The sequence below is a fragment of the Monodelphis domestica genome, chromosome 1, assembly GCF_027887165.1.
Source record: "Monodelphis domestica isolate mMonDom1 chromosome 1, mMonDom1.pri, whole genome shotgun sequence".
Taxonomy (NCBI): domain Eukaryota; kingdom Metazoa; phylum Chordata; class Mammalia; order Didelphimorphia; family Didelphidae; genus Monodelphis; species Monodelphis domestica.
This window is the reverse complement of record NC_077227.1, coordinates 515756257-515781325: the sequence shown is the minus strand read 5'-3', so window position 1 is coordinate 515781325 and position 25069 is coordinate 515756257. Positions and strand designations below refer to the sequence as shown.

The 25069-nt window shown below is 38.9% G+C and overlaps 1 protein-coding gene and 1 non-coding gene across 5 annotated transcripts in view; both read left to right on the top strand.

The window, feature by feature from the left end:
* The first annotated feature begins 6714 nt into the window (after window positions 1-6714).
* The window catches only part of CIB4 (calcium and integrin binding family member 4), a 120872-nt gene continuing 102517 nt past the window's right edge, over window positions 6715-25069 (top strand). For 2 of the 4 annotated variants that reach the window (XM_007475955.3, XM_007475954.3), the window contains exons 1-3: window positions 6715-6879; window positions 7620-7654; window positions 18706-18802. In XM_007475955.3, coding sequence (XP_007476017.1) covers window positions 6826-6879; window positions 7620-7654; window positions 18706-18802 — 186 coding nt within the window. In that variant the 5' untranslated portion in view covers window positions 6715-6825. The remainder of the gene's footprint in view (window positions 6880-7619; window positions 7655-18705; window positions 18803-25069) is intronic. The other 2 variants (XM_001380222.5, XM_016428627.2) reach the window with 1 other exon arrangement.
* Window positions 9675-9781, top strand: LOC130456589 (U6 spliceosomal RNA). The gene has a single exon (XR_008915660.1). It is a non-coding gene; the product is annotated as a U6 spliceosomal RNA (small nuclear RNA).

Genomic DNA, 25069 nt, shown 5'->3' with positions numbered 1-25069 from the left:
TATCAGCAAACCAAGTTTCCAAGATATCCCAAGGGACTCATGCTGAAAATGCTATCCACAAAGAAGGAACTGTAGGAGTCTGATTGCAGATCAAAGCTTTATGCCATCTTCCACTTTATTTCTTTCCTGAGTGTGTGTGTGTGTGTGTGTGTGATGTGTCTTCTGTTGTGGCATGAGCAAAATGGAAATATGCATTTCATGAAGACACTGCTATAAAACTGCTATCAGACTATTTGATTGCCTTGGGGAAGGGGAGAGGGAAGGGAGGGAATCTGGATTGTAAAATGTCAGAAAATAATTATGAAAAATTGTTTCTGGGGACAGCTGGATGGCTCAGTGGATTGAGAGCCAGGCCTAGAGACAGGAGGTCCTGGGTTCAAATCTAGCCTCAGATACTTCCTAGCTGTGTGACCCTGGGCAAGTCACTTAACCCCAATTGTCTAGCCCTTACCGCTCTTCTATCTTGGCACCAACACATTCAGATACTTCCTAGCTGTGTGGAAGTATTGATTCTAAAGTGGAAGGTAAGGGTTTAAAAATAGTTTCTACCTGTTATTGGAAAAAAATGTATTCTCTTTGTCCCCAGAGAGCAGAACTGGAAGTTACAAAGAGGTGAACTTTGTTTTGATGTCAAGAAAAACTGCCCAAGAATTAGAACTGGCTTTGCAAGGTCTCCTTGCAAGGGCTCTTCCTTCCTTGTCTTTCAGGTCTGGTTTCATGGGGACTCGGATGACTTCTGACATCCCTGCCATGTCTAAGATTTTATGAACCTTAAAATCAGAAGACATCTTGGATATTATTAAGAATAAGAGCTGCTCTGTTTGTCTCAGAGGGCAAAACTAGGAACATTCGATGAAAATTCTGGAGAACTGAATTCAGTTGGATATAAGGAAAAACTTACTAACATCTGTACCTGTCCCAAAGCGAAATGGGCTGCCTTTGAAGTAATGTTTCCTGTAAGGTCCATTCCTTTACTACCTTGTACTCCCAATACATGAATCACTAGCATTTATGTGGCCCTTTAAGGCTTTGCAAATTGCTTTATAATTAGTATCTCAGTTGATCCTTATAATAAGGATAGAAGATAGAAGTTATTATGATCCCATTTTTACAGATAAGGAAACTGAGGAAGAAAGCAATTAAGTGACTTACCCAGGGTCACACAGCTAGTAAATGTCTGAGACTGGATTTGAACTCAGGTTTTCCTGACTCCAGAATCAGTGCCCTATCCACTGAGCTACCTAGCTACCTTAATACATTTATGAGTATAGATCACTGTCTGCTCAAAACTATAGGTTGGAAGCCTCCACTAATATTTTTTAACCAGTCATCTAGAGGCTATCCAAAGTATCAGAGAAAAAGATAATTAAACAGCAAAATAAGGGACAAAATTCTACTCCTCCAGGGAAGAGTAATAGTACTAATAGGCATGAATATAGGTAGTGCTTTAAGGTTTGCAAAGCACTTCATACAGAACATTTCATTTGATCCTCAACAAACTTGCACAGGTGGTACTGCAGGTATTATTAGCTCCACTCTAATAAGAAAACAGAGGACCAGACAGGTTAATTGACTTCATATGATCCCATAGTAAATGTCAGAGGTAGGATTCAAGCGCAGGTCTTTCCTCCCTCCCCGTCCAGCAGTCTTTCTGCTAGATCATCCTGCCTAAAAGGAATTCTCCAGCACTACTTTCAATAGGGTACTCCAAAAGAAATCCCTTTGGGTACTACTCATTTTAAGTAGGAGAGAGATGTTAGAAATGGGGAAAAGATGACAATTGAGCTCAGGGGAGTAGATGAAAACACCAGGAAAGAATGTCTAGAGAGAGAAGAAAAGAGAACTTGGGGCAGATCCCGAGAGAACCCCATGCTTCCACTTGTAAAAAATGTTCTAGAGGGGATTCTCCTTTCAGGAGCAAGTTGAACTTGGTAATTCTATGGAATCTCTTCCAACTGTGAAATTTTTTCTGTTCCAGGTAAGGAACCTCAGGCCCAGAAAGGAAAAGTGAATTCTGCCCAGTTCCTGTCAACAAAGATTACCCAGTCTATATTATTTATGGGTCATAAGCTAATCAAGGAGGATGGATACAGAGCTGAAACTAGAACCCAGGTCTCCTGATTCCTAAAACTGTTCTCATGAGACCAGAGCTATAACTAGCAAGCTTGGCGACCAGGCTGTTTAATTTGAAGCATGGGATAAGCAGACCCTGAATTCCAAAAGGCTGTTGACTTAGTGGTGAGGGTAGTAGAGTTGGTAGAAGAGGTGGGCATGGTGGTAGGGATATTGTGTATATGTGTGTATGTTTGGTGAGGCATAAAGTGGTACAAGCTGTGGAACTCACATGCAGCCATGGTGAGGGAGGGAGGAAATTTGTCATTTAGTAGCTTTTTAATTTCGATAATTAGGCTTGCTAAATAGATGCTAACCTCTGTTGATTCTATATTGCATCAGCAGCTCAAGTGCTGTCAGTACCATCCAGATTTTAGTGCACTGAGACAAAACACAGATTGCCTTGCCCTAGTTAGAGTTCTCCTTCCCACTCTATCAACATGCTAGTCATTATATTAGCCTTTATTTTTCAAATTTCTCCTCCTCCTCCTCTAACAACTCACAGTTCTGGGACTCATCAAGGTGCCAATTGAAAAAACTGCCCAAAAGCAGTGTTTGGCACTAAGGAAGACACATCGGTGTGTGTCAGCAAATGAGAAAAAAGTGATCTATGATGAAATTGCAGATCCTGCAGGACTGCAAAATAATTTAATAAAGAAGAATAAAGCCAAGTCTGGATGTTTAAATTCTACCAATACTTGAAGGCTCCCCTCAAAAGCCACTTCTTCCATGAAACTTCCCTGAATGTTCCTATCAAAAACACTTTCTTCTGTCTTAGAAATCCTCATCACAGTACTTTCTGTTGTTACCTTTCACATAAAGTTTTGTATTTATTCACAGAGTCATAGACTGGATCTGGAAGAGACCTTAAAGATTAGTAGATTAAAGTCCACATTATTTTATGGATCATAAGCTGATCAATTATTTGTTTTTGCTCTGGACCTTTGGTATCATCTATGTAGTTAAGCTTTCCTTCATGGATGCTGATGCAACAGGAGTCTTAGAATGGTTCATGGAGACACTGAGAGTTTAAGTGACTTACTTGTGACCACACCACTGATTTGTGCAAGAGGTGAGACTTGAATCCATGCTTTCCTGACTCTTGACATGCTGTTAACTCATAGATTGGATGAGGTGAGTTCATGACAGTTCAGTGACTAGAAAGCAGATGTCCTGCTTCTTCATGTTGTAGAGCTTTTCTTCTCTTCAAATTCTTCAAGTCCTTCCCCTTTTCTCAGCAGAGGACCTCACTACTTACTTTAATGAGAAAATCAAGGCGAGTCATTCTGAGACCTCTCATTTCCAGTAAGCCAATCTTCAAAACATCTCGACTTCTTCAGGTGACCTCTCCTTCTTGGGGCTAGTCTCTGAGAAAGAGATAGCTCTCTTCCTTTCCAGGACTTGTCCCTGTATTTTACCCACAATCCCATCTTTTGGGAATTTGTCTCATTCAACATTCCTGCTCTCTCCTACTACTATTTCCTCTCTACTATTTCCTTCCTGTTTACAAATATCCTTAGGTCCCCCCTCCCCCCTGCTCAATTCTTCATTTGAACCTGCCATCCTCTTAAGATCTTGCCCTATGTCTTTCATAGCTACACTCCTAGAGGGAGTCATTATACACTTGCTGCCTCTATATTCTTATCACTCACTCATTATTCAGTTCCTTGTGATCTCACTTCCAATTCCATACTTGATTAAATCTCTAAGGTTACTCATGATTTATTAACTGCTCAGTTTCAATGTTTTTTTTTTCTCCTCATTATCCAGTCTTCCTGACATTTCTGTAAATTAAAAAAAAAAAGAACAACAACTTTTACTTTCTGTCTTGGAATCCATACTAAGAATTGATTCCAAGGCAGAAGAGTGGTAAGGGCTAGGCAATGGGGGTTAAGTGACTTGCCCAGGGTCATAGAACTAGGAAGTGTTTGAGGCTAGATATGAACCCAAGGCCTCCTCCTCTCCAGGCACCTAACTTCCCTCTTTCTGTAACTTTTAACACTGTTCTCCAATCCCTCCTTATAGCTATTTTCTCTTCTCTTGACTTCTGGGTCACCTACAAACTGGTTATTCTCCTTCCTGTCATGTGCATGAAGGACCCTCATAGTTCTGTCCTATTCTTCCCTATATACACCTTCTGTCCTAGTAATCTCCTGAGTTGCCCTGGACTCAAATGCCATCAATTAACATATATTTTCCAAAATGATTCATCAGACTCTAATTAATCTCTCTTGAATTCAATCCCACCTTCTTCAGTTGCCTGCTGACATCTCCACCTGCATGCCCCATTGGCCCTTTAAACTCAGTAAGTACAAAAGAAGACTTATCCTCTTCTCTCTGATATGCTTGTCTCTCCTCCAGATTTTCTCGTTTCTATTACTGGCACCACCAATGCTCCCTTTTCTCTAAGCAGATCACCTCCCCTCCTGCTTTACTGAGACAATTAAGATCATCCATCCTGGGCTCCCTCATCCATTACCCAAATTTGTCACCTTAGAATCATCCTTGGCCTGTTTCTCTCCTTCATGTCCAAATCAACGGCCAAATCCTTTTGCTTCTATCTCTTCAACATCTCCATTTCTGTTTGCTTCTCTCTACATCCATGAACACTGCCCCAGTTCAGGCCCTTATTGCTTCTTTTTATTTTTATAATATTTTCTTTTTTTCTCTAGTTACATGTAAAAACCTTATTGTTCTTTGCTGAGTCTATTATAGTATCTTCCTTCCTCTAATATTTCCTCCTCTACAACTCATCTGCAATACAACGGGAAAAATAATTTTCCCTTGAAACAGGTCTTCCCACGTCACTCGTCTGGTCAAAAACTACCTGTGGCTCTCTGTTACCTCTAAGATAATATAAGCACCTTATCTTAGTATTCAGTGCCATGCCCAGTCCAGTTCCCACCTAAATGTGGAGACATTTCATATTACTCTGCTACACTTGCTCTGTGTTCCAGTCAAATGGAATTCCTTATTCTTCTCCAAACTTCTCATTTCTTCTTCGTTTTTATCCATTCTTTTGATCTGCATCCTATAACCAGAATGCATTCCTCCCTCATCTTTTCTGTTCAGAATTCTCTTCTTTCAAAGAGCTCATCTCATCTGTTCTCTCAGCCTCCAGTTTCTTCAGTTTACTTGGTATTATATTTATCAATATTATTGATATTTATTTATAGTACATTTATCTGTGCCCATGTCAGTAGGATGTAAGCTTCTAGAGGGCAATTACAGTTGCATTTTTTTTGGCTGATATCCCTCAACCTAGCACAATGCCTTCTGCATTTGCAAAGGATCTGTTATTTTTTCAGTTTAGGGAACTTCTGGTGTAGGAACTACCACCACAAACATATATTACAATCTTTTTCTGACTTGGTAGATTAGTTCAAAGTTGTTGCTTGACACTTATAAAGCTCAAATGACTTGTCTTTGGTCACACGACTAGTAAATATAGAGAAGGGAATTGAAATCACTTCTTTCTTCTTCCTAGCCCATCCTTTTATCATCTAACCCAGACTACTTGTATTCCTTAGGATCTGACAGGCATTTAATGTTTTTGGAAGTGAATCGTAATTTCTGCTCAATGCTACATATTGCAGCTCTCCCCTTAGACAGGAATGGAGTCTTTTTCATCCTATTCACTGCAGGGGGCCCATTTTTGGGGCCTTTGAGTTTTAGGTGCTGAATGAGGTCATGGGACTTGGAGCGATAAAGGACCAATCATCTGGATTAGGGAGAAATATCAGCTCATTTTGTACCAGTTAAAAAAACCCTTACCTTCTGTCTTGGAATCAATACTGTGTATTGGTTCCAAGGTAGAAGAGAGGTAAGGGCTAGGCAATGGGGGATAAGTGATCTGCTCAGGGTCACACAGCTAGGAAGTGACTAAGGCTAAACTCAGACCCCTCAGGACCTCCTGTGTCCAGGCTGACTCTCTATCCACTGAGAAATCTAATTGCCCCCACCAAATGTTGATATTTTCACATATGTACCAGCAGCTATGGGAGAAACAAATATATTTGCAAATGCCTGTGGCCTTTCATTTTTAGTTTTAAGGGGAAAAGAGGTAGAAGTCCATCTCTCAGTGCCTAGTGGTTTGCTTCATACCTCAAAGGAGCTTGATAAGTTCAGGATGAATGAATAGATATGATATGCTACTCTGGAACTTTTTCAAGAATGCAAAGGGGACAGCAGTACATGGAATGGATTTAAATTGTATCTTATGAGAGGTATATCCCAGAAGAGATAAGATGGAGATACAGAAATGGCTTATCAAAGAAGATATAGAATATACTTCCTCATAGAATTTTATGAATATTTATAAAATTCATTTGGCTGAAATGGTTAGGGCTCAACTCACCCTGGAGGGAGGAAAATGTACTAGGTGACCCTAGGAAAGTTCGTTTAGCATCAGGGATCTATGGACCTAAGCCTTAAATGTCTGGTTCTTTTCAGGATTTAGGGAAGGTCCACCAGCACCAAGGCTACTATGTTTAAGGCCCTTAAGATTTGGGAAAATTAAAAAAAAATTCTGGTCATCTTCACTCTTGAACCCATTGTTCTTCATCCCAGATAGAATAGGGAGGAAGTAGAATGGAGTGTCACCATGGTAACTGGGCCAATCAGTGACCGTACACTGGAGAGAGAAGGTTCCCACTAGAGTGTGGGATGCTACAGTCCTGACTTCTGGCAGAGAGAAAGGCCATAGAAGATAGCATGGGCCAGTGTCTAAGGCACCCCATGAGCTGGGAGGAATTGGAGGAATATCAGGTGGGTAGGGCTGGTGATGCCTCTTGGACCATCTCCAGTCCATATACCCAAAGTTCTAAAGAAATGCGATTGAAGGAAAGACAAGCCTTACCTATGATTCTGATGCTCCAATATGGTTTTAGATCAGTGGTTCTCAAAGTATGTTCTGGGGACCTCTGGGCATACCTAAGATTTTCAGGGGGTCTGCAAAGACAAAGCTATTTTTATAATAATACTAAGATATTTTAATTTCTAATATAGTAAATACTGTTAGATAAAACTCACTTAAGCAGTAGCTCTTTGGAGAGTCCTCAATAATATTTAGCAGTATTAAATGGGCCAAAAATTTTTAAAACCACTCATCTAGAATAGATTAATCTCTTCAATTCTACTCCATCCCACTCCCCATTACTCTCCTCTTCACCTGGTGCTCAAGGCTTTTACATGCTTAGCCTGATCCTTGCATCTAGTCCTTGTTCTATCCCATGTCATAGTTCAGTCCCCAGTTTTCTCTTTAAAAAGGAACTCATTAAAATTTTTTTTTAACTTTAAAAAGGAGTTCCATTTCCAAGAGGCTTCTGAATGATTATGTAAGAAAAGAAGCAGATAATTACAACTCTACTTCCTGCCCAGGGCACTATGAGACTTGGACCCAATTGATGTTTCTGTTTTCTCTTTTGTAAAATGGGAACTTGGTCCTTCCCTTTTTGATTCTTTGGAACTCGTGACTTTGAGGCTGATGACTCTATGGTTAATTGCAGGCGCTGACCTTTCTGACCAGGAATGAGATCTTGTGGTAAGTGGATTCTCTATCAGTTCACAGAACACATGCTCAGTTTGGGAAGATGCACGTAGCCTTTAGTCCTGGCTGGCATGACTTGGGTCAGTTGTCCCCTTCTCCACCTTCCCCCTACTCAGGTTTTTGACCGATGTCTGGAACAGCAGGCCAATAATTAGTTATTAAGCACCTACTATGTGCCAGGCACTGTGCTAAGTGCCAGCAATACAGAGAAAGGTATAAGATAGCCCCTGTCCTCAAGGAACTCACAATCTAACCAGGAAAGGCAACACACATAAAAAAAAAAAGAAGCTGAAAAGTGAGTAGGAGGAGCGAAGTAACTTGGATAGGGGACATGATGAAGAGCTTTATTCTAGATGGAAAATAATATGAGGAGCTGATTTCATCTTGTAGAATAATGAGTTTTTTGAGAACATGACATAAAGAAGAACTACTGGGTAGGACATGATTAGGTGAATTCCTTGATGCTCTCTGTAAGTGGTGGAGGATCTGGAAGGGGCATTGCATCCCTGGCCTGTGCGGGAACTACTGTATGGTCAATATGACTTGGACCTGACTTATCCTTTCTAAGGATAAACCTCAGAGCTCCCACTTAGAAAATTTCTGAATATCACAAAATTAGAGGATTATAGATCTATGGCCAGAAGAGACTTCAAAGGACATTTAGTTCAACCTCTTCATGGCACAAATCAGTTTTGGTGAACCTATAGCACATGTTCTAGAACATGCCAGAGGGGGTTGTACCCTTCCCCTTCTCCATGCATACCTGAGTATATTTCTCTCATCACCTACCCCCCTGCCCAAGAACCCAATGGGAGCTCTTCCTCCCTCCCCTGACTGAGGTAAGGCAGAGGGTCCACATGCTTTATGAGTATTTCAGTTTGGGCACTTGGTCTCTAAAAGGTTCACCATCACTATTATAGATGATGAAACCAAGTGGGACTAATAGAGATAAGGTGACACAGAATAGCATAATCAGGATTCAAACCAAGAATTTTCCCCCTCAAATCTAGGGCATGAGGGGGTTGTTGACTCATGTTGCCTTCTTATCACTGTCCCTTCTCACTGTCCTTGATGGCCATAGCTCTAGGAATATGACCATTCTCCAGTCTCCACTTCCTGCCAAGTGCCCCTTAGACATAAGGCCCTAAGACCAAACATCTTAAATGCACCAAAGCACCAAATGCACTCTCTGGATGGAGGTAACAAAGAACTATGACATGGTCTGGCCTTGTCTGATTTAGAAGCTCTCTTGGTGATTTGGACCCCTCTGCCCAAGCTCCTGAGCTATCTATTTCCCAGGCTAGATCTGTGTTAGCTGGCCTCTTCCAGTAGTCCAATTCCCTCTTCATTCTTAGCTCTACCCTAAGGAACACTCACTAATCTTGGGATCTGTGAACCTAAAAAAAGCTAGATTTCAGTATAATTGATTTCTTTTATAATTACACATACATATGTATATATATATCTATATATATCTTTTTTTTTAAATTAAAAACATTATTCTGAGGATTCTATTAGATTTCCAAAGAGGGATCTATGATATGCAAAAAGGTTAAGAACTTCTGCTCTAAGCACTCTTTGCTGCTAAAGAAAGTAATCTTTTGGGGGGAGCTTGTTTGGTTTCAGGGAGAGCCACCACTAGCAACACTTATTTGTTGAGTGTCTTTGTTGTTCCAAGGAATACATATCACCCTGGGACTCTAGTCACAGGTCTACACTGATCTCTGGCTTTCACAGATGGCTCCCTTTTTTTGCTTTGAACTTCTCTACAAACGTCTTACTGATCCCTCTTCCAACTGTGCATCTTCCTTGTTTCTCTCATTCTCCTTTGTGATGAAAAGGAATCTTAGACAGAGTAGATACTAGAGTTGGGGACTAAATGAAAAGTCTTCTTGTCCTGTCACTAACTTTCTATTGCCACCAAACTTTTTTCTTTCCAAAATACATTATCAAATGAAAGAACACATGTAAAGTTGTTTTGGAAAATTGAAAATCACTATATAAATGTTAGCTGGTGCTTGCTTTGGAAGCACATATAATAAAATTGGAACAATACAAATAAGATTAGCATGGCCTGTGGGCAAGGATGACATGCAAATTCATGAAGCATTCCATATTTTTACAAAACATTAAATTAATAATTTTGATTATATTAAATTTAAAAGTTTCTGTACGAACAAAACCAATGCAACCAAAATTATAGGGAAGCAACAAATTGGAAGAAATCTTGTAACAAAAACTTCTGACAAAGGTCTCATTTCTCAAATTTATAAGGAGCTAAGTCAATTGTACAAAAAAAAAAAAATCAAGCCATTTCCCAACTGACAAATGGTCAAGGGACATGAATAGTCATTTTCAAATAAAGAAATCAAAACTGTCAATAAACACTTGAAAAAGTGTTCTAAATCTCTCATAATTAGAGAAATGCAAATCAAAACAATGCTGAGGTACCACCTCACACCTAGCAGACTGGTCAATATGACAGTAAAGGAAAATAATACAGTTGGAGGGGTTGCGGCAAAATTGGGACATTAATACATTGCTGGTGGAGTTGTGAATTAATCCAGCCATTCTGGAAGGCAATATAGAATTATGTGCAAAGGGCTTTAAAATAATGCCTGCCCTTTGAGGGTAGGGACTATGTTTACTTATGTATTTGTATCTTTGAAAGTGAGCACAGTGACTGGCACAAAGAATGAGCTTACTAAATGTTCACTCCCTGCCCTAGTTAATTGATTCATTTACTATTTTAAAGGCAAAGAGGGAGGAAAGGGGATATTTTTCCTCCAGAGAACATGCCTCTTGATTTCAGCCTTTCCCCCATCTTCTCCAAGGCTTTCAGCCCTGGATCTAGCATCAAAGGATCCAAGTTCAGATCCTGGATTTGTTATTGACTATCTATCAATTTATTGACAATCTCTGAACCTCACCTTACTTTCTATAACATGATGGGGTTAGACTAGAGGTGCATTCTAATTCTAGTTCAGGATTTTTTTATCCATTTTTGGGGCATGAACTCCTTTGGCACATTTGGTGAAGGCTAAGATCATCACAGAAATTTATTTTTAAATGTAAAAGATAAAATGAATGGAATTATGAAAGAAAAATCATTATATTTGAAATGCCATTACCAAAAAAAAACCCTTTTTAAGTTCATGGACCCCAGGTTAAGAACCTTTCCTTTACTTATGATAAAGAATGCTCCAGAGAAAGAACTGTTGGGAGTCAGAATGTAGATCAAAGGAGACAATTTTTCACATTAGTTTATTTATGTTTCCTTGGGGGGATTGGTTTTATGTAAGTATGCTTTATTACAGCAATGACCAATATGGGAGTGCGTTTTGCATGATAATACATGTATAACCCAGATCAAACTACCTACCATCTCCAAGAGGTGGGAAGGAAGGGAAGAAAAGAGACAAATTAGATCTTATCATTTTGGGAAATGTATGTTGAAAATTTTTGTTACATGTAATTGGAAAAATGAAATATCTTTTTTAAAAAGAATTCCTTCTTTAAGGGGAAGCTAGATAGTTCAGTGAATAGAGCACCAGGCTGGGAGACAGGAATTCCTGGGTTCAAATCTGACCTCAGGCACTTCCTAGCTATGTGATCCTGGGCAAGTCACAACTCCAGTGCCTAGCCCTTGCCTCTCTTCTGCCTTATAATTAATACTTAGTACTGATTCTGAGGGTTAAAAAACCCTCCAAATCCTCTTCTAGGTCTATGATGATGTGATACAAGGCATCCGTCTAGTTTCCTGCTGGCCCTCTTTTTCCACTTGCCTCCTGGTTCCTGTGGCTTTCCTGCTTTTGACCACCTCTGTGGTTTGGCCATTGCCCAACACTTTAACCTGTGACCTGTTGTCTATACAATTTCTAGATTGCTGGTCTGGATTAAGAGATGCTAAGGCACCCTTCTGTGGTAGTCACAAATTGGGTTAGTCGATGAGCAGACAAAAAAATGATATAATATTTAATTTTATATTATATATAATATATCATATACATTAATTTTATATTACAATATATTAATTATATGATATAATTATATAAATATATTATAAATATATGTGATATAGAACATATTATATAAATTTATATACTATCTAATTTCATAGAGCACTAGAGATGGAAAATATATAATCTTCATCTCACCATGGAGAAAACTGAATCACAGATAAGTGACTTGTCCAAGGTCATAGAACAAATCAGTGTCCAAGCTGGGTTCAAATCCAGGTCTTCCCTGTTTTTTGTATTCTTTCTATCATACCAGGAGATAGGGTGCATCCGTAGCTCTATGGCTTGGGATAGGGGTGTTAGTGAAACAAAGCTCCTGGGAACATCCATGGTAGGTATCTGCTGGCCTCTAAGCTAAAGCATCTTTAGTTTTCCTGACAAGCATCATCTCATTGGTCAACTTCTTTGGCTTTACAAAACTCTTGTTATCCATATATGCTTTGGGGATCTGAACACTCTGGGGTCTTGGGACCTGAGCTCCCAGGTTCCTCCTCATCATTGCTGTTGCTATCTGAAGTGTGGTCCTGAAATGTGGTAGTAGAGAGAGTGCTAAATTTGGAATCAGGAAGACCTGGGTTCAAAACCCACTCCTGACACTTTTTATGAGCTGGGATGTCATTTGACCCCTCTGAGCTGCTGTTTCCTCATTGGTAAAACAAGTGAGTTGGCTTAGGTAGTCTCCAAGGTTGCTTCCAGCTTGAAATCTATGATTCTAGGGTCAGAGAGACATCCAGGTGCCCCAGCTTTCTTGGATTCAGTTCAAATAAATTTAATTCGATATGACATATATTTCTTTTTTTTTTTTAATATATTTTATTTGATCATTTCCAAGCATTATTCGTTAAAGACATAGATCATTTTCTTTTCCTCCCCCCCCCACCCCCCATAGCCGACGCATAAGTCCACTGGGCATTAGATGTTTTCTTGATTTGAACCCATTGCTTTGTTGATAGTATTTGCATTAGAGTGTTCATTTAGAGTCTATCCTCTGTCATGTCCCCTCAACCACTGTATTCAGGCAGTTGCTTTTTCTCGGTGTTTCCACTCCCATAGTTTATCCTTTGCTTATGAATGGTGTTTTTTTCTCCTGGATCCCTGCAAATTGTTCAGGGACATTACACCGCCACTAATGGAGAAGTCCATTACGTTCGATTGTACCACAGTGTATTAGTCTCTGTGTACAATGTTCTCCTGGTTCTGCTCCTCTCGCTCTGCATCACTTCCTGGAGGTCGTTCCAGTCTCCATGGAATTCCTCCACTTTATTATTCCTTTTAGCACAATAGTATTCCATCACCAACATATACCACAGTTTGTTCAGCCATTCCCCAATTGATGGGCATCCCCTCGTTTTCCAGTTTTTGGCCACCACAAAGAGCGCAGCTATGAATATTTTTGTACAAATCTTTGTGTCCATTGTCTCTTTGGGGTACAGACCCAGCAGTGCTATGGCTGGGTCAAAGGGTAGATATTCTTTTGTCGCCCTTTGGGCATAGTCGATATGACATATATTTCTTAACCATACTATACCCAAGATGCCACGCTAAAGCTGGAGAACCAAGGAAAAAAAAAAGAAAGAGTCTTTGCTCTTGGGAAGCTTACATTTATTGGAGGCTGATTCTTTTTTCCCAGCCCAAAAATGATTTTTCATTTTATTTTATAAAAACCCTTTCCTTCTGCCTTAGAATCTATATTAAGTATCAGTTCCAAATCAGAAGAGAAATACAGGCCAGACAATTGGAACTAAGTGACCTGCCCAGAGTCACACAGCTAGAAAGTGTCTGAGGCCAGATTTGAACCCAGAACCTCCTTTCTCCAGGCCTTTCTCTCTATCCCCTGAGCTACCCACCTGCCCCAAGTTTTCATTTTATCTCCAATCATTTGTCCAGGAAGGATTTTATAATCATTTTCTTTCTTCAAGGCCTACCTTAGGTATTTCCTTTTCTATGGAGCCTTCTTTCTCAGCTGAAAGCTTTCTCTTCCTCAGCAAATTTTTCTAGAGCACTTTGTTTGCATCTTTCCTTTGCTTCTATTTCTCCTCTCTTTGTGGTATCCAAATCTGTGCACGAATCACTCCCCTACCACTCTATCCCCTTCCAGCAGTTAATAGGTTTGTACAGCACTTTGCCCACGTGATGTCATTTTCTCTTGCAGCTAACACAATAACACAATATCTAACACCCTGCATGACACCTTACACTCAGCAGGGACTTAATAAAAATTTTTTCCAGGGAATTGCCCTGTCCCTGTTCTTAAAGGTATTCCAGTGACCTGTCCATGACATGTGTCAGACCAAATTTGAATCTAGCTCTTCCTGACTCTACTTTTTGTCCTTTTTGTCCATTTCACTATGAATACTTCTATAATTATATTGATTATCAGAACAAAAACAAACAAACAAACAAACAAAAAAACAAAAACCTGAGGACTCTCATGTGGCTGTGAAAGGGTTCTTCATTGTGGGGAGCTGGACCTGGGCTGGAAGCTGGAAGCTAATGGCACATTAGTTTAGAACTTGAGCATCGCAGAGATGGTGGGTAGGAAGGCTGCAAAGAGAAGCTTAGGGACTCTTGGTTATGGTCTGGTTCTCCCTGTCTGAGAGCAAGATGTGGAAGAAAGCTGCCGTCTGTGGCTGCTTGATTGATAATCAGCCTGGCTGGGTGAGCTTTTAAATTGTTGGGACTTTGGAGTCCATTAGCAATAACTACAGACCTCCATTTAGAATCCATTGATCCATATTTGGACACACAGAAGAATGTCTTATGGCAGGGAGAGGTGCATGCATCGTGTAAGAGGCATTTCACTATCAATCTTTCTCCAACTCAGAGAAATCACAATTTTTTTGTGTGTGTGTCAGGGTTCCATGACATAGTAGGGCTCAGGAGGTCTTGTCAAAAAGGCAATGTAGTGCTACGGAAAGAGCCCTGGATTTGGAATAAAAGAATTTGAGTTCTTATTTGGACTTTGATATTTACTTAGCTCCATGATTTAGACAAGTCAGTTAACTCATCTAGGTCTTAGTTTTCTCATCTGTAAAATGAGGAGACTGGGTTAGATGGACTCTAAAGTACATGGAAAATTTATTTTTCTTTTACTATTTATCTATTATTAATATTCATTTAGATATATTTTGAATTCCAAATTCTTTCCCTTCACCATCCATCAAGAAGGCAAGCAATATGATACCTATGAAGTTGTACAAAAAAAAAATTTTCTATATTAACCATGTAGCCAGAAAACAAGCAAACAACCAAACTCTAAGAAAATCCACACTCAGAGTTCATCAGTTCTCTTTTTTGGAGGTGAATAGCATTTTTCTGCATGAGTCTTTTGGAGTTATCTTGGATCACTGTATTGCTAGGAATAGCTAAGTCTTTCACAGTTGATTACTGTTACAATATTGCTGTTACTGTGTACAACGTTCTTCTGGTTCTGTTCACTTCACTTTACATCAGTTCATATAAGTCCTTCCAGGTTTTTCAAAATTGCACCCTTGTCGTTTCTTATAACACAATGGTATTCCATCACAATTATATGCCACAATATGATCAGTCACTCTCCAATTGGAAGGGTATTGTTTTCAATTTAAAGAAAGATTCATTCCAAACATCTAATCAAAAACACATTCGGGGGCAGCTAGATGCCTCAGTGGACTGAAAGTTCATCCTAGAGATAGGAAGTCCTGGGTTTAAATATGACTTTAGACACTTCCTAGCTGTGTGACCCTGGGCAAGTCACTTAATTCCATTTGCCTAGCCCTTACCGCTTTTCTACCTTGGAACCAATACACAATATTGATTCTAAGATGAAAGGTAAGGGTTAAAAAAAAACAAAAAACCAGCCAAACCATGTTGCATGGCTTCTCTATCTTATGGAATTATTTTTCCAATGATATGAAAAATGTTATTTGGACTAGAAAAGTGTAACATTCTTAATGAATGTCAAGGAAAGATAATGAATGAGGAATTTGAGCTTAAATCCAGAGATCAAATGGAATCAATGGACAAAGGTGATATTTACTAATATCTTGGTCTCCTTCTATCAAGGAGCAGTCAACATATAAAGCCATTGTGGAGAAAGTAGTGGCTATACACAGTTAAAGCAATGGACACTTATAGCAACCTCACTCATCATTCACTTTTGAAATCCTGAAGTACCCCGGAACAAATTTGGAGGATTCCTAACCCAAACCTGCACTCTATTAAGGCCTCACAGGGTTCATCACCCTAAGGCAGCTGTGCAAAGATTAATACAGATCAAAAGCTATTCCCTGAGCTATGATAAATGAGTTTAAAAAGTACTTTGGAAGAAGTAGGTCTCAGAATAACAGTAAAAAGCGATAATAGTTCCTTCCATTGGATTTGTTGAAAAACTGAAATTAGTTTATTGATGTTATTATTATGGTTGTTGTTATCACAGTTATTGATTCATCACCATCTCTTTTGAGAGTTCAGAAATAAACAGTCCCAGAACGAGTTACTCTCTTGTAATTATATTATCTTAATCTTCTATGGGCTATTATGTAAATAGATAAAAGTGACTGCTTAAAAAAAAATAAATCCTTATCTTCTGTCTTAGAATCAATATCATGTATTGGTTCCAAGGTGAAGGTTGGATAAAGACTAGGCAATGCTGGTTAAGTGACTTTACCAGAGTCAAATGGCTAGGAAGTATCTGAGGTCATACTTGAACCCAGGACCTCCCTGTCTCCCATCCTGACTCTCTATCCACTGAGCCACCTACCTACTCTTAAGTGTTTGTGTAAGAATATTAGGATGTCAAGTCAAGAAGCATTTGTAAACCTACTTTGAACCAGATATTGTACCAAGCCCTGGGGATACAAAGAACATAAAAACAAAACAAAATAAAACAAAACATCTTCACCCTGCCCTCAGGGAGCTCACATTCTAAGGGGGGAGACAATATACAATTATATACATATGAAATATATGCAACCTATAGGCTCACCGAAAGCATATTTAGGACAATTTTAAAAGCAGACAGGATGGCAGGAGTGACATATATGTTATATGTAACATATATATTTTAAATCCTTACCTTCTGTGTTAGTATGAGTTCTAAGACAGATGAGTGGCAAGGGCTAGGCAATCAGGGTTACATGACTCACCTAGGGTCACACAGCTAGGAAGTATCTGAGGCAGATTTGAACCCAGATCCTCCAAATTCCAGGCCTGGCATTCTATCCACTGTGCCACCTAGCTGCCCTGGCATGTATATACTATTGCTCCCATGTGGTTTTGATTTCTTTTGCTTGATTACTATCTTTTGAAGGTTTTCATTTTATGTAGTTTGGCAATTGGGACTATTTGATATGATTCTAATAGATTGTGACTTTCATTGGAAACATTGTTCTTTTATCCATTTTTATCAATCTATGTTATTTTCAGATGATTGTGGGAGACAGTTCTATTTATGATAGTGGTTCATTTCCTATACAATTTATTTATTGAATTCTCATGGGGTATTTTGAGAGATATATCATTGTATGGAGAACAAATGCTGGTTGTTTGATTGGTTAGTCATCCATTAGTTTATGAAAAATTGTAATTTTCTGATGTATCATTCTAGTTACAAGTTTGTGTCTTGCCAGACATTCGGTAGGTGCAAAATTTTCTTCCTCTGAGTCTTTCTATTTGGAGGTTTTTATTCCATGTAGTTTGGAGACTACAAACATTTTATATGGCAACATCTATTAAAACATCTCTTACTATATTATTAATATACATCATTATTATTGAAACATTATGGTTAGCTATAGCTTTAATGAGCCTCACTGTCCTCATCTGTAAAGTGGGGATAATAATGCCTATCCCAGTACCTCACTGGTATGGTTTCAAGTGAAACTTGAAAGTACTTTGTGAATTGTACAAATATAAGGAATTGTTTCTTACATGGCTTTCCTTAGAATTCTTCCCTGATCCTAACACAGTGATGAACAGATAGGAGGCATTTGGGATACAACATCCTGATCAATTAACTGATCCTAGTTTGTAGGGCAGAAATATTCCCCAAGGAGTCCCTACATTATGTCCAATGTACTTTTTCTGTTCAACATCCTTTAGAGATGCCTACAAGATAAAATCAGACTCTTTAGTCTCAAACTTAAAGCCCTGAACAATAATCCCTATCTATTTTTCCTGTCTGAACTCTTATAGCCAAATGGACTATTCTTCTCCAATATCAACTCTCCATCATCTATCTTCCTTGTGCCATTGCACAGGCTGTTTTCCAAGTCTAGGATGCCCTCCTTCCTCATGGCCATCTCTTAAAATCCTTTCTTCCTTCAAGGCACAACTGAGGTGCTATATCTGCTATGAAGACTTCTTTGATTTCCTGTCATTACTGTTGTCTCCATGCTCAGTTTTTCTTATATGATACTTATCTCTATACATATTATATATCCCTCTCTTTCCTCCACTCTCCTTTTCTGGCCCCATAATGGATGTAAGCTCCTTGAGGGCAGACTAGTGTCTGCTTTTATAGGGTCAGACTCTGCACAGTTAAAAAAAAGGATGGTCTTCTGTGCTCTCTGATATGCTTCTTCCATCCTTCCTTCCTTCCTTCCTTCCTTCCTTCCTTCCTTCCTTCCTTCCTTCCTTCCTTCCTTCCTTCCTTCCTTCCTTCCTTCCTTCCTTCCTTTTTTTCTTTGTTATTCTCTGTCTCTGTCTCTGTCTCTGTCTCTGTCTCTGTCTCTGTCTCTGTCTCTGTCTCTGTCTCTCTCCCCCTCCTCCCCTGACTTCCCCTTTGCTTCTTAAAAAGCTAGTCTTAGAACCTTGTACATTGTAGGTGTTTAATTGAACTTGTTGAGGTGTTTGGACATTTTGGCTTCTAGGAACATGAAAGAAATGTCCTCCTATCTACTGTGGAAGAAAAGATGATCTTGCAGTTGATGGATGAGGAGATAGAGGTTTATTTGGACTTGGCTTTAGATTCCAGATTTTACATTTAACCTGCTGCTGGCCAAGCAGGACCTTCAGTAACTATCCCCTTCTTTTTCTTTTCTTCAGCATTCATGAAACCTTCTGCAAGCTGTGTCCCAGGGGCAAGTACTACAAGGAGGCCACCCTGACCATGGATCAAATCAGCTCCTTGCCAGCCTTGCGGGTGAGTGGGGGGAACCTTGGTCAGGTCCTTCTGACCTGCTGGGAGCAGGGAGGCATCCTAGAGAGCTCTGGAGATGATGAAACTCTCCCTGGGCAGTCAAGTGTCTGCTTTTATAGGGTCAGACTCTGTACACTTAAGAGGAAGGTTTTCTGTGCTCTCTGATACACTTCTCCTTGCCTTTAAATTCAGGGGGAATTTGTTCTTTCAATAAGGAAGAAAGGAAGGAAAAAAGGAAGAAAGGAAAGAAGGAAGGAAGGAAAGAAGGAAGGAAGGTTAAGTGCCTTGTCCTTGGATCACGCAGTTTATATTCATTATTGACAGGAGTTGAGTCCCAGATTGAATTTCTAAATTATTAAGCAACCCGTTGGAGAGCAGTAATGGAAGGCACACTTAGTTTGGGGTTGGAGGACATGAGTTCAAATTCTGACTCCATCACTTAGGATTCATGTGGCATTAGGCAAATCATCTCCCCTTTCTTGACTCAGTTTCATTATCTGTAAAATGAAAGGATTAGACTAGATGATCTCTGAATTTCCTTCCAGCTTTAGTTTGTGATCACCTTGGCATCTAGGTGCCACAGTGCTGAGCCTGGAGTCAGGAAAATTCACTTGAATTCAAATTTGACCTCAGACCTTTACTAGCTGTGTGACTCTGGAAAAGTCATATAACCCTGTTTGCCTCAGTTTCTTCATCTATTAAATGAGCTGGAGAAGGAAATGGCAAACTACTTTAGTATCTTTGCCAAGAAAACTCCAAATGGAGTCACAAAAACAACTCAACAACCACAATAAATCCCATGGGGCCCAGCACTTTTTCTCCCTGGTCTGAACTTGTGATTTCATTTGTGTAAGGAACTCCCCAGAGAGGATCCTCCATCTGCCAAAGTAGACCAGTTTGAGTAATACAATTTATAGTGAGAGTTGCCCTGGGGGCACAGATAGGTTTAAGTGACTCTTCCAAATTAACATAGCCAATCTAGATAAGAAGCAGAGCTTGATTTGAGATCTTCCTGACTCCAAGAATTCCATACTGTCTCTCTTGCACATAGTAGATAATGATGAAAACTAGAATTTATGTAGCACTTTAAAGTTTGCAAAGAGCTTTACAAATATCTTGTTTGATCCTTGCAATAACTCCTAGAGGCAAGTAATACTAAGATCTCCTTACAGATGAGGAAATTGAGGCAAAAATAAATTAATTGACTTACCTAGGGTCATATAGCTAGTAAATATCTGAGGCTAGACTTGAATCTGACTCCAAGCCCAGTGCTTTATTAACTAAGCCATCTAGCTGTCTTTTAATAAATGTTACTGTAATATGATGTATATAATTTGTGGCTGTCAGAGAGGCAGACATCTCTATTATCTTCTCCTCCCATGCTTCTCCAAGAGACATTTTAACTCCTGTAAGGCAGGGAAAGATGTTGGGGCCACAAGTTGGTCATAACTCTGCTCTCCTCAGTGAAAGGGGATACTAGGCAAAAATCATTTCAATCTGCTCCCATAAATCTTGTGAGTTAGGGGATATGATGTTCAGGTTCAAACTAAACTCCTGGTTGCTATTTCTAAAAAGGGAAAGGAGAATTCTCAAGTTTTCTATCTAAGGTTTAACTTCCTTCTCACCAAATACCACTTCTGCAATGAACACACATAATAAATAGCAAAGAAACACATTTAAAAGTCCATAGCAAAACAAAGAAAATATGCATATGAGACTACATAGCGGCCAAGATACAGTGAAAGAACTTTGCCTTGGGAGCAAGGTAACTCAGCTCAACCAAGAAAGGGAATCTCAGATCTTACCCAAAGAGAAATGCCCAGAAATCTCTAGAGTAGTAAGCTGGGAATAAGGGACACGATGGAGATAGCCAGCTTCTCTCATGTCAGCTTCTTCCAGGAATCCCGTTCTCTCTTCAGCACCCTGAAGAGAGATGGGCATTGAGCATCTTATCTCTTGAAGCTGGAAGTCAAATGCAACTGAAGAGACTCAGGAGCCCAAAGTAATTAACAAGGCCAGATCTCTCTTCTCCCCAACTCTACTCTTCCTGCAGGTACAAGTATTAATCTTCACAAATGAGGAGAAATTCTCATACCAATGGGGTATTCAATATTCATACATGACTCCAGTTAGAGAGCTGACGGAGTCAGAGTGCAGATTGAAGCATATTTTCATTTCGTTTCATTTCTTTCTTCTTTTTTTTTTTTGACATGGCTAATGCAGGAATTTGTTTTGCTTGGCTATTCATATTTGTGATGGATCTTGTTTTTCTTGCCTTCTCAGTGGATAGATGAAGGAGGAGGTAGTGGTGGGAAGGAGAGAATTCTAAACTGAAAATAAAATAAAGTTGAATTTAAAAAATAAACATTAGGTTATTTATAATGTAAGAGGGTTTTCCCTAAGCTCTCCACCTTGATTGACACTGAATAACTAACAAGCTTTTCTGTACCCTGTTAGCATTATCAAGTGGAAACATCTCTTTGATATATTTTATACTCCTAAAATCAAAGGAGTAAACTAAATTTAAACAAGTCCTTAATCAGCTTGAGACTGAACTGTTTTTGAGCTATTGGATGAAATAAGATAGACATAAAGGAATTTTACTGGGATCGATTGGAAGAATTAGACATACCTTTAGCCCTGCATATATCAGAGAGAGGATTCAGGTTGGAATGTAATCAAGTTTTGGGAGATGTTTGAGAAGGCAGTCTACATATGCCTCTACCAAAGGACAAATCTAGACTTCCCATCAGAGCTAGCAGCAGTGTACCTAAAGATAAACAAGTCATACCAAATGAAAACAGCTTTTGGGAATGTGATCTCTTCAGGGTTGGGAGAAAATCCAACTATGAGCCCTGTAAAGGAAGAGACCCTTGAAGCCAACCAGAGAAAGAGATCACAGAGGAACTTTGGTGTATCATAAGGGAGCTTCCTGAGGATTCCATAAAGAGAAATAGATAAATAATAGATAGATTAAAAAAAATTTATTAGGCTCCAGGATCTATGCTAAACACTAGAGATAAAAAATTCAAGCAGGCAAAACATGCTATTCCTTCTAGGAGCTGAAATTCTTTTTTTCTTTTTTGTCTTTAAAAATTTAAATTAATTAATTTAGAATATTTTTCCATGGTTACATGATTCATGTTCTTTCCTTCCCCTTCTCCCACTCCCTCCCATAACTAATGAGCAATTCCACTGGGTTTTACATGTTTCATTGATCAAGACCTATTTCCATATAATTAATATTTGCCCTAGGGTGATCATTTAGAGTCTATATCTCCAATCATATCCCCATCAACCCCTGTGATCAAGCAGTTGTTTTTCTTCTGTGTTTCTACTCCCACAGTTCTTTCTCTGTGGGAGATAGAAAGTAGATAGCATTCTGTCTCGTAAATCCCTCAGAATTGTCCTGGATCATTGCATTGCTGATAGTAGAGAAGTCCATTACATTCAATTGTGCCACAGGGTATCAGTCTCTATGTATAATGTTCTCCTGGTTCTGCTCCTTTCACTCTGCATCAATTCCTGGAGGTCATTCCAGTTCACATGGAATTCCTCCAGTTCATTATTCCTTTGAGCACAATAGTATTCCTTCACCAACAGATACCACAATTTGTTCAACCATTCCCCAATTGATGGACATGCCCTCATTTTCCAGTTTTTTGCTATCACAAAGAGCATGGCTGTGAATATTCTTGTACAAGTCTTTTTCCTTATTATCTCTTTGGAGTACAAACCCAGCAGTGCTATGACTGGATCAAAGGGCAGACAGTCTTTTATCGCCCTTTGGGCACAGTTCCAAATTGCCCTCCAGAATGGTTGGATCAATTCACAACTCCACCAGCAATGCATTAATGTCCCAACTTTGCCACATCCCCTCCAGCATTCATTACTTTCCATAGCTGTCATGTTAGCCAATCTGCTAGGTGTGAGGTGGTACCTCAGAGTTGTCTTGATTTGCAGCTCTCTGATTATAAGAGATTTAGAACACTTTTTCATGTACTTATTGATAGTTTTTATTTCTTTATCTGAAAATTGCCTATTCATATCCCTTGCCCATTAAAAGGAGCTTAAATTCTAATAGGGGAAGAGAAAGCATTTAAGAATGCTGGAATTGGGAAGGGCGGGGATTAATGATATGATGATATAGGTTATGATAGGATATAGACATGACCTGGATGAGGCTTTTAGGCCTGGTTAGAGGTGAGATAAAGCAAAAAACAAAGACAAAACAAAAACCTTACCCATCAGAACATAGTGTAAGGTTGCAGTGTGGAGTGGGGGGAAAAGATGATGGCTGGAGTGCAGCCAGCATGGTGAGATTACTAGGAAATCATGAGGGGAAAAAAATCCTCCAAACCCTGTATTTTACCAGGAGCCATGGGTTCTCTTTTTGACACATGTATTCTCTAAGTTTAGGTTCTCCTAGATTCTATACACATTTTGGAGAAAATATATTCCAGACCTCTAGGGTGGGGTTTTTGTGCCAACTCTACCACATCATTAAAAACTCCTTTCTAAAAGTTAGTTGTTTGGCTGGTTGATAATCAATGGGGAACCCATTAGATGTGACCTCTTAAACTAGCACTTGAAAACCACCTCTAATCTCTCAGAGTTACTCCTAGAAAACTGAGAGGAGAAGTAGTCAGCCATTCTTTGGGACCTCACCCAGCAGTGATAGTGGGAACTGGAGAAATAACAGAGGGGATAGGTACGATTCCCTAGAAGTCTCTAGGAATTGTCTTAAATAGTTGCAGTTGTAGCACTAGAGTGAAGCAGGGAAGGAATATAGTACAGGGAAAAGTCCTTCAGGTGAGTACTGTTCCACCGTCTCCCAAGGTGATAACTTCTGGAGCTTCTCATGCCTGGGAGGTTTTAATGGGCTTGCTGGCTCTCAGGAGGAGTCAGCAGTGTGATGTGGACTGCCAAAAAAGCTAACAGATTCTAGAACTTCAATAATGGAAATACAATACCCAGAATGAGAAAGGCAATAGTTCTGTTGTATTTTGTCCTTATTAGACCACATCTGGGATGTTGTGCTCCAGATGATGACACTGAAAAGCTAGACTATATCCAGAAGTGTGTAAACAATATTTTGGGGGGTTCTTAAAAGCTATGCCATATAAAGATATATTGAAGAAATAAAAGAATTTTTATCTTGAAGGAGAGATAGGGGAAAGAGAAGAGTTTGAATCAGTTGAAACCTAATGTTGCCTATGGCAGAGAAATATAGAGGTACAAAGATTCATTGCATGCATTCCTTCAGCAGCTAGCAATCTCTATTTACAGGGGTCAACAAAGTTTTTCTATAAAGGACCAGAAGGTAAATCCAAAAAGTAAAATCATGACTATTATGTTAAGTACTTATGTAATGAGAAAAAAAACAAATTTCCACAAATTTGTTGACAAAATTCAAAACATAATAATAAAAATAAAGTATAATTTTTCACAATAGAAGTCTAATGAGAAGAATGGAATTCTTTTGTTTTGGAACAACATTTTACTTAATTGGGATTCAAAGTTTCCTATTATCAAAACTGATTAAAATTATTCATCTGTTAATGCTGCTCTGTAATGAGATTTTATGTATTTCATCTTTGAAATTGTCTTTTTACACACTCAACCCTAAAATTATCTTTTTTACACAGATGTCAGATACTGATATCAATCTTTATTACTTGGAAGGAATTTATAGAATTCCAGCAGTTCTATATTTCTTTTCTTGATATTTTTCTTTTAACATGCCATTACCTTGAGGATTAATCACTTCCATTTGAAGGCTAGGTGGAACCTCTTTGATTAGAGCAGGGATTTTGAAATGTGGTCTGAAAAAAATTGCTGGAACTGTAGTTTGAGTTTGGAAAATAAATCCATTGCAAATTTGTATGGGAATGGAAGTCTTGCTTATTTTAAATTTTTTTGACAGAACAAAAAGTGTAAGAAGCAACTTGACAACTTATAACTGACCCAATGGGTATCCATTGGTAATAAAAAGAAATAAAATGTAGCAGTTCAGGAATATGTGTAACACTTGATATGCGGTCAGATTATAATTGCATCACTGTGATTTGTAATGTGCTGAGTATTGTATGGTCTCTTTTGCAACTAGTCAGCTCTGCTATTGTAAAGTGAAGGCAGTCATAGACGACAATACATAAACAAATGCATGTGACTGTTCCAATAAAATTTTATTTATGGGAACAAATTATAATTCCATGTAATTTTCACTTGTCTTGAAATAATATTCTTCTTTGCATTTTTCAACCATTT